The 10,624-nt window shown below is 28.0% G+C and overlaps 1 protein-coding gene across 5 annotated transcripts in view; it reads left to right on the forward strand.

The window, feature by feature from the left end:
* LOC106081238 (EH domain-binding protein 1) overlaps nt 1-10,624 on the forward strand; it is a 110,032-nt gene extending 99,408 nt beyond the window's left edge. For 4 of the 5 annotated variants that reach the window (XM_059368547.1, XM_059368550.1, XM_059368549.1 and 1 more), the window contains 3 exons: nt 388-484; nt 569-757; nt 3,879-4,390. In XM_059368547.1, the coding sequence (XP_059224530.1) occupies nt 388-484; nt 569-757; nt 3,879-3,960 (368 nt within the window). In that variant the 3' untranslated portion in view covers nt 3,961-4,390. Of the gene's footprint in view, nt 1-387; nt 485-568; nt 758-3,878; nt 4,391-10,413 lie in introns of those variants that run through there. The other variant, XR_009398298.1, reaches the window with a different exon arrangement.

Raw genomic sequence — 10,624 nt, forward strand, 5'->3', positions numbered from 1 at the left:
AAGGGTTCGAAAGTTTGCCTTCCCAAGGGAAAGTGTAATAAAACTAGTCTAACCTAAGGGAAAGTTTACTGAAACTACCCTAACCCGAGGGAAAGGGTACTACAACTATCCTTCCCTTCCCTAAAATTGATTCGGACGCGGATGTTAATCTGATTTTCCTGAAACATATTTGGAATTTGGGTTTCTTCGGAAATCTTTTAAAATTGTATGGAAAGTGTAGTCAAAGTTTATTTTTGCAGTATGTTGAAAGTATATCTCATATGATTGTTGCCTTTAACATCAATTTAGTCTTCAAACATGCCTTTAAGAGTTTCGTAATTTTTTTTTAATTCACTCAAATTCAACATTTAAATGTTTTTTCTAATTTTACCATTTATTTTCACATAGTTACCGAAGAGACGGAGGAGCAACTATTGTCGCAATGGTTTACTTTGGTTAACAAGAAAAATGCTTTGATACGAAGACAAATGCAGTTGAATTTGCAGTAAGTCAATGAAGTCCAGCAAAACTTTTCCGCAAAAGAAATTTTGTGATTTTTAACACTTTTTTCGTTTTCTTAATTTTACAGTGAAAAGGAGTGTGAATTGGAACACAAATACAATCTCTTGAAAGAGGAATTGCGTGCTGCCCAATCTGTGGAAGATTGGCGTAAAACCGAAGCCCAAAGGGAAAAGGAACGTTTGTTGTTGGATAAACTGGTTGATGTTGTGGATAAACGTAATGAATTGGTGCAATGTTTACACAATGAGGAGCAAGCGTAAGTGGAGTAGGGGCAATAGGGAAAGCTGACGCTTAATAGGGAAAGCTGACGCTTAATATTGTTTATTGAAAAGGATCGAAAACATTATAAGATAGTTGGGTTGTTTTATATACCAGTCCAGCGGATTTGCCAGCTTATGGATAAATAAAAACGTTCTTCCCGCTAAAGGCTTAGTACTTTAACGTTGGCACCACTGACACACATTTGAAATAATCAAATATCAACAAAACAAACTAAATATGTTATTTTGTTACTAAATTAATGTTTTTCGTAGTTCATAAACTATTCCTAAATTCCTTAATAATTTTGCCACTTCAGAACGTTTAATCATTGAATAAATATGTGGCGTTCTTACTCTTTTAGTTTTGTCATTCAAATTGAATGATGACACCAGTAAGGCAATAGTAAGCGGCGATAAGATTTGCCGCTTAGCTAATCGGGGATAGCAATTTTCTCCATACAACTATGCGAGAAAATCCGCTTAATGGTTAAATAAAATACCCCTAATAATGACTATGGCAGTAACTTCTTTATTTATTCATCTATTGGTACCATAAACTTTGGCCCACGTTGGCCGCCAATTTTTCGTGTTATGCGATATGGCGCAATTTTTAATTTTCTCTCATTGGAAAACGACTTTTTTCAATTTAGTGCCTATTATAAACAATTTTTGTCAGATTCGTATTTGACACCCACGTTGGGCGCCAATTTTTCATGATTTTTGATTTAAAACCATACAAATACAAACAATTTCTGCAGGTGATACAGATATTTTTCCATTAAACAACCAAACGATTTTGGCTTCCATTTTCGGCACAAAAATTTCCATGTTTCTCCATTTGCACAAATGATATCTACTTTACTTTAATTGGATATGACAGAACATTTTTTCCACTAGCCGAACATAGAAAAGCGTTCGAAGAGCCTAAATCTTCTGCGCTTATTTTATATACAAAAAAAACTGGATTAAAAGGCTATAAAAATATTTTTTTTTAAATTGGCAAATTTGCGACTCATGTTGGGCGCCAGTTTTTCAAGATTTTTGATTTGACAAATGTTGGCATTTTCATTGTATTGCAAATTGTAAATTTGCTTATGAACATTCCGTTAAAGAACATGGGCAAACTTCTCACATATCAATGAGTGCTGTCCGATTCAAGTTCAAGCTCAATAAGGGGCCTCATTTTTTAGACGAGCTAAAACGGCGTGGACACTTCTTTGGGAAGAAGTTTTACATGGCTTCCATACCATTTTTTGCAAATGGCGTAGTTCCTCACAAATGTCGCCTGCATTAGGAGGTGATTACCAACGCTGAAATTTTTTTTTTTCTGATTTTCACGCCAGGATTCGAACCCACACGTTCAGCGTTATAGACGGACTTGCTCACCTCTGCTCTACGGTAGCCACATTGGATACAGTATACAAATAGCTGACATTTCTCATTGTAAAAGATTTTTTTCAATGGATGTCAAAATTGATCAGTCTTTAGTTATGACCCACGTTGGGCGCCAAATTTTATTGATTTTTATCTTAAAAAAAACCGAAGCAAACAATGCCTACATTCGTAACTGACGTTTTACTTGTAAACACTAACAAATACTTAAAATAAAAGTAGAACATTTTCATAGGTTGATAAATTTTGCAACGCCACGTTGGGCGCCAACTATCCTTTTTGGATTTGACATTGTTGGCGTTTCTCATTTTATACAGTTGATAAACATTAATAACCGTAAAAATACTTTTACCAGGGGCGTCAAATTTGATTGGTCTTTTTTCCCGCCATCACCATAAGATGGGGGCGACCCCATAAAGTATTTAAGTTCTGGATCGTCTCGACATTTTAAGTCGAACTAACCAAGGCCGTCCGTCCGTCTGTCGAAATCAACTCGTAAAGCTAGCCGCTTGAAGTTTTGCATAGATACTTCTTATTGATGTGGGTTCTTGAGGATTTCAAATGGGCCATAAGGGTTCAGATTTGGATATAGCCCCCATATAAAAAATTCCCCTGATTTGACTTCTTAAGCTCCTGGAAGTCTCAATTTTCATTCGATTTTACTGAAATTTGGAACAACATCTTGTGTCATCTTTTTCAACATCCATGCCTAATATGATTCGAATCGGTCTATAAATAGATATAGCCCTCATATAAACCGATCCCCGGATTTGACTTCTTGAGCCCTTAGTAGCCTCAATTTTCATCTGATTTGGCTAACATTTGGAACAAAGACTTGTGTCTTGACTTCCAACATCCATGCGAAATATGATCCGAATCGGTCTATAAACAGATATAGCCCCCATATAAACCGATCCCCGGATTTGACTTCTTGAGCCCTTAGTAGTCTCAATTTTTATTCGATTTGGCTGAAATTTGGAACTAGGTTTTGTGTCATCACTTTAAACACCAAGTATGAGCCGATCCCCGGATTTGACTTCTTTATCCTCTAAAAGGCTCAATTTTCATCCGATTTGTCTGAAATTTGGAACTTGGCTTGAGTTTTGACTTCCAACATCCCTGCGAGATATGATTCTAATCGGTCTATAAACAGATATAGCTCCCATATAAACTGATCTAGAATTTGAATTCTTGAACCGCCATAAGCCTCAATTTTTATTAGATTGGGCTGATATTTGACCAAAGACTTATGTTATATATCCCGATATATGACTTCTTGAGACCAAAATAATTCAAATACAAACTCAAATGATAAGCATATATTTTTAGCGAAATCCGTGGTGTTGGATAGCCAAGATTCGGCCCTGCCGAATTAAGCACGCTTTTGCTTGTTTGCATCTCATGTTGGGCGCCAATATTTCATGTTTTTCGATTTTGCTATTTAAATTTCGTATTGTATACAGTCGATAGCTTTCATTGCTTGTTGTAAGCACATATGCCAAATAAGGGATATGTGTTTTTGCGAACCAGGTTGGGCGCCAATTACCCAGGGTTTAGGATTTGTAATTTAAATAATTTGGGTATGTGTTTTTGCGAACCAGGTTAGGCGCCAATTACCCAGGGTTTTGAGTTTTTAATTTAAATAATAAAATTGTTGACTAATTTTACTCTTACTCATAATAAAGTGTTTTGCTATTAACTTTTTCTTTTTTTTTTCTTCTTTAGCATCGAAGATGATCATGAGATCGCCCGTAATCTGGAACAAGTCAACATTAGTGGCAACAATGAAAAATGTGTTATTTCTTAAAGAGCTTTAAATTAAATGACTTAACGATAAAAACAACAACAACGGAACTCAAGAGACTTCCATGACTGTAAGCAACAACTTAAAAACAAAGCAACAACAACAACAAACCACGACGACAACAACGTTTTGATAACTTAACGATCAACAAGAAAACTATCGAAAAACTCCCTTAAAAAAGGAAATACTTAAAATTATTAAGTAAAACAACTTAAGCGTGCAAAAACAACAAAAATTCTCTATATGTGTGTGTATGTGTTTAGCTTTATATATTTTATAAACAAACGAAATATACATGTATGTGTATGTTTATCATAGTATATCGGCATACATAGTTTAACAAATATCTACATACAAACATAAAATAGGGATGAAAGTTTTGGAAAACTTTTCCCTTACTTTAAGGGGATTAGATGAGAGATCCCAAATCTTATTCTAGAAGAGTTTAGAATAGTATGGCAAGGGTTATTGAATTGAAATTTCTGAAATGGTTTTTTGGAGATTTTTTTTTTTTGAAAATTTTGGCAACCCTAAAATTTTAAAATATAATAAAAATAAAAGTAAAAAAAATATATATAAAAATGATATGAGAGATCAATAAATGAAATATTTAAAAATTTATATAAAAAAATTAAAAGGATAAAAAATTTTTAAAAAAATTGGATTAATTTTTTAAAGTTTCTTAACTTTCTTAAAATCTGCAACTTAAAAAAAATTTTTGGAGTATATGTTCAATAATATTTTGTTTTTATTTTTTTTTTATTTTTTTTTTTATTTTTTTTTATTTTTTTTTAATTTTTTTTTAATTTTTCTTTAAATTTGTTTACAGTTTTTTAAATTTTTTTTTATTTTTTTAATTTTTTAAAATTTTTTTTTTGAATCCTCACAGGATCGGGCAATAATAAAAATTAAAAAGTAAAAAAAAAAAAATAATAAAATAAAAGATCAATAACTAAAATATTTAAAAATATAGTAAAAGATAAGAAACATTTAAAAAAATAAGACAAATTCCAAAAAATATTTAAAATTTATATAAAAAAATTGAAAAGTAAAATAATTAAGGAGTATATGTTCAATAATATTTTTTTTTTATTTTTTTTTTGAAACCTCACAGGATCAGGCAATAAAATTAAAAAAAATAATAATAACATGAAAGATCAATAAATGAAGTATTTAAAAATATTGCAATAAAATAAGAAAAAAATCAAAAATATGAAAAATTCTAAAAAAACATATAAAAAATTTTGTTTGATTTTTTTAAGTTTTCTAGTTTTCTTAAAAATAAGTAAAATAAATAATTTAGGAATTTATGTCTAATTAATTTTTTTTTAATTTTTTTAAATTTTTTTATAATTTTTTTTTAAATTTTTTTTGCATTTTTTTAGAATTTTTTTTAATATTTATATTTTTTTCATTATTTTTTATTTACTTTTTTTTTTTTTTGCAATTTTTTCTTTGAAATCATTTCAAATTTTATTTAAAACTTTTTTTTTGTAAAAATTAAAACAATTTTAAATTATTTAATATATTTTTCCTTTATTTTTACTCACTTTTTTTATATAACAAATATTGCTTAATACAAAAAATTTATGCTTCAATGTGAATTGAAAATTTTTTTCTTTTGAAAAGGTTGCCAAGATTTTCAAAAAAAAAAAAATCCAAAATGTGTTTATCTAAATATCTAAACCAACCCTTATATAGAGAATTGACTAACAGAAACATAAAAAAAAAATAAAATATTTATATACCGATCTATTCGATGACAACTGAAACGTTAGTAGTGATAAGGCATCCAAACAAAACACAAATATAAGAAAACGTTCTCATTACACACCCAGACATTAAAACACATATATTTTTCGCATTATAAGAAAATCCACTTGAGATACTCACATATTTTGGATCTAAATCTAAGAGACTACAACAAAAACAGAGAGAAAAACATATTTTTCGGCAAAGAAATTATTAAAGAAAGAAAAAAGAGATATTTATGGCAACAAAGCATATAAAAAATAAAAATATAATAATGGATACTGAAAGAAATTAAATGTTGAGAATTTAATGAAAACAAAAGAAAAAACACTGAAAGAAAATTGAAATAAATTCAAAAATAAACGTCCGTTAGTTATATAAGCTAAAGACTACTACCAAAAGTAAATAAAAAATCTGAAAATAAAAAAAAAAACTAAAATTAAATGAAAATGTTAAAAAAATATATCAAAAAAATCCAAAAATTTTCAAAAAAACATTTAGAACAAATGCTGAAGTTTAAAGGGAATTGATTTCAAAACTAGCCCATGTTTAAAATTTTTAATCTAAAAAAAAAATATATTAAAATAGGTTTTGAAATTCCAAATTTTATTCTACAATTTTTAAATATTTAAAAAATTTTACAAAAAATAATCTTTAAATTTTCCAATTTTAAAATATGTTTTACAATGGCTATTACGTTGGGCGCCAATTTTTGAACATGATATTTAAATTCTTGCAAATTAAACCTCAATATCGAAAGCAGATATTGCTGCTTTAAAACAAAATTAATTTTATAACGAGCGGCCCCAAAAAGGCTAATTAGCATTTTTTCCCAGGTTGGGCGCCAATTTTTCATGAATTTTATTTTTGACACAAACCATAGGTTAACAATGACTTCGAAGTATGATTGATTTCTGACATTATTGTTGTAAAATGCTAACGACCAATAGGTAATTGAATTTCATGTTGGGCGCCAATTTTGGATCGTGATATTTAAGCATAGTATACCTTATTGTTTATAGCTGACATTCTTCCTTTAAAATTCTTTTGCTACTGCTTTAAAACACAATTAATTTTATAACGATCGGCCCAAATAGGCAGATCAACAGTTTTGCCCAGGTTGGGCGCCAGTTTTTCATGAGTTTTAATTGTGCCATAAACCATAGGTTAACAATGACTACGGTCACTACTTCGAAATATATTTGATATATGAAATTATTCTTGTAAAATGTTAAAGCTCAATGGGTCTTTGGATTCCATGTTGGGCGCCAATTTTTGATCATGATATTTATGGACAGTTTCCCTTAATATTTATAGCTGACATTCTTCCTTCAAAAATATTTATGCTACTGCCTTAAAACAAATCTAATTTTATAACTACGAGCCAAATAAGCTAACCAAAATTTTTCCCCAGGTTGGGCGCCAGTTTTTCAAGAGTTTTTAATTTTGACATAAACCATAGGTTAACAATGACTACGGTTACTATTTCGAAGTATATATGATATCTGACATTATTGTTGTAAAATACTACCAATAGTTATTTGAATTCCACGTTGGGCGCCAATTTTTGATCATGATATGTAATCACAGTATACCTTAATATTTACAGCTGACATTCTTTCTTTAATATTTTTTTGCTAATAGTTGTCCGAAATAGTCTGACCAGTATATGTTTGCCACACCTGTAGGGCGCCAGTTTTCATTAATGTTTGATTTGATTTTAACCACGTTTCCTCAATAAAACGATTTCAACGTCCGACAAGGTCAAATACTTGGGTGCGATCTTGGACAGGAAACTGAATTGGAAGTGTCACATTCAGGAGCGTACTGAGAAGGCTCACAGATGTTGCACACTATGTAGATGGGCCGTAGGGTCGAAATGGGGCCTGAATCTGAGGATAGTCCACTGGCTCTACATAAACGTGATTAGACCAATACTTACTTACGCCTCAGTACTTTGGTGGACTGCTATGCAGAAAAGTGCTACGTAAGGAGAATACAACTGGTTCAGGGAACATGTTGTCTTGGCATAGGCGGAGCGATGAGGACCACTTCTTCTAGGGCAATGGAAACCATTCTAGACATCCCACCCATTGAACTACAGATTATGTGTGAGGCAGCCACTGCGGCTATGAGACTTAAAGCGATAGGAGAATGAATTGAGGATGGGAGCTGCTCATACCATTGCGGTATAATAGAGGCGACGATAGGAAACCTGGAAGGAAGGGAAGATGTTTCCGATCGGATACCTGAGATGAACCTTGAAGTGAGTGCGAGTTACTTCTGCCAGCGGCACAGTCTTAAAATGACGGAACCCTAGTATTGCCATATGGAAGACCATGCTACACGGATGGATCAAAGCTAGGCGACAAAATGGGCCTTGAGAACCCAAGGACTGAGATATGTTTTAGACCGCCTGACCATAATACGGCTTTGCAGGCAGAGATTCGGGCGAACAGGAGGACGTCGAGTGTGAACATCTTTACGAACAGTTAAATTGCCATTATTTATCAAATCAAAGATTTTCTTATTTTTATTTTATTTTTTTTTTAATTCTGTTTTTTATTCTTTTTTACAAAGTGGAGCCCAAATTTAATTTTTTTCTCATATTTTTATAATTTTTTAATTGCTTATTTTTCTTATTCTTATTATTATTATTTTTTTTTAATTTTTATATTTATTTTTTTAATTTTTTTTAAATTTTTTTTTAATTTTTTTTTTTTAGATTTTATTTTGTTTTATTGTTTTTACAACGAGGCGTAAATTTTTTAATTTTTTTCAATTTTTATATTTTAATTTTTATTTTTTTTTTTTTTTAATTTTTATTTTTTTTTGTTATATTTTTTTTTTCCAACTGTTCAAAGTTGAAATCTCCCTAAATGTTAAAAAAAATAATTTTTAATAATTAATTTTTTAAGATTTTTTCTTTAATTTTTTAATATTTTTCGTGTATTTTATTTTATTATTTATTTTTTTTATTATTTATTTTTTTTATTATTTATTTTTTTTATTATTTATTTTTTTTATTATTTATTTTTTTTTTATTTTTTTTTTTGATTTTTTTATTATTTATTTTTTTTTATTTTTTTGATTTTTTTACAAAGTGGCGCCCAACTTGGTTTCCAAATGTTCACAGTTATGAAATTACCTTAAATGGTAATAAAAACTTTCAATAATTCATATTTTAAGACGTTCTTTTTAATTTTTTGACATTATTTTTCGTTTTTTTACTTTTTTTAAATTTTTGTTCTCTTATTTTTATTATTTTCTTTTAATTTCTATATATTTTTTTTGACATTATTTTTTTTTTTTAATTTTTTACAATGTGGCGCCCAACTTGCTTTCCAAATATTCAAAGCTATGAAGTTACCTTTAATGGTGGTAAATGTAATTTTCAATAATTTTTTTTAGTTTTTTGATATATTTTTCGTGTGTTTTTATTTTTTGAAATATTTTTTCTTTTATTATTTTTATGTTTTGTTTCTCTTATTTTTATTATTCATTATTGTTATTTTTTTTAATTTTAATTTTTATTTTTTTTTTTAATTTTTATTATTTTTTTTTTTTTAATTTTTATTTTTTTTTTATTTTTTTTTTGTTTTTATTAAATTTTTTGTTTTTTTAGTTTTTGTTTCTCTTATATTTATATTTATTTTTATTTTTTAATTTTTTGTAATTTTTTTTTATTCTTTTTTTTATATTTTTTTTTTATTATATTTTTTTATTTTTTTTTTTTACAACGTGGCGCCTAACTTGATTTCCAAATGTTCAAAGTTACGAAATTACCTTTACGAATAATAAAAATATTTTTCCATATTCCCTTTTAGCATTTGTTTCTGTACTACACACATTTCAAATTTTATTTTCAGTTCTAAAAGTTGTGCCATTCTTTACTTTAAATCCAATACTAAAGTTATCCAGATGAAGAAAAAAACACACACAGAAAAATATTTTTAATGTTCGCTTTTATAAATCCTCGCTGCCTTTGCTGCAATCCTTCTGCCCCCCAAACTAAAGTAGAAGATACTCACCTTGAAAAAAAAATAAAAGTAAAAACGAAAAAAATGTCTAAAAACAGCTTATATACGATAAGTTGTACAACAAATTTCTTTGTTTGAAATTCTAAATTATTTTTTTTATTTCTATTTTTCAAATGCTTCTCACCAAAAACTTAAGAAATACAAAAAAAAAAATCCAATACAATAAAATGCAAACTAAAATTGCTTTTTTGTTTGTGACAAATATAGTTTAAATTTTTTATAATTTTCTGGAAGAAACAAAATAGAAAACTCTCAAAAATTATAAAAACAAAAATAACCAGATAAAAACTAGTGTCTAACTAAGTGTGATCCATAACTTAATGTAATCAAAAGTTTTATTTGTTTTTTTTTTATTTTTTGTAAAAATATTTTTTAAGCTTAATATTTATTTTTTTTTAAGATGGTCAAAACCCCCTTGTATTTAATGAATTTTAGTGTTTACTTTTTTAAGTTTTTTTTTTTTTATTTTTTGGAGTGTATATTGTTTAGCTTAGTTAACTTTGTAATTTATGTATAAATTTTTAGTAGCCTTTTTTCTAAATATAATTTGTAATATTTTCTTTAATTTAAAAAAATATATATATATATATTGTTATATTATCTATAATTTTTTTATATACTAATTTTATTTTCCTTATTTTTTTAATTATTTACATTTTTTTAGTTTTTTTTTTGGCAAAAAGAAATTCATAACTAATTGACATTTTAAGTGTGGTCTGATAAGATTGAAAACAAAATTATTAACAACCAAGAACAAAAACAACAGTAACAACTTGAACTTCAACTAATTTTAGCATCTATTAGCTATGGTATAACTTTACACAGAAAGAAAATAAACCAAACAAAACAAAAAAAAAAAAACGAAGGTAAAAACC

This window comes from Stomoxys calcitrans, chromosome 5 (assembly GCF_963082655.1).
Source record: "Stomoxys calcitrans chromosome 5, idStoCalc2.1, whole genome shotgun sequence".
NCBI lineage: Eukaryota > Metazoa > Arthropoda > Insecta > Diptera > Muscidae > Stomoxys > Stomoxys calcitrans.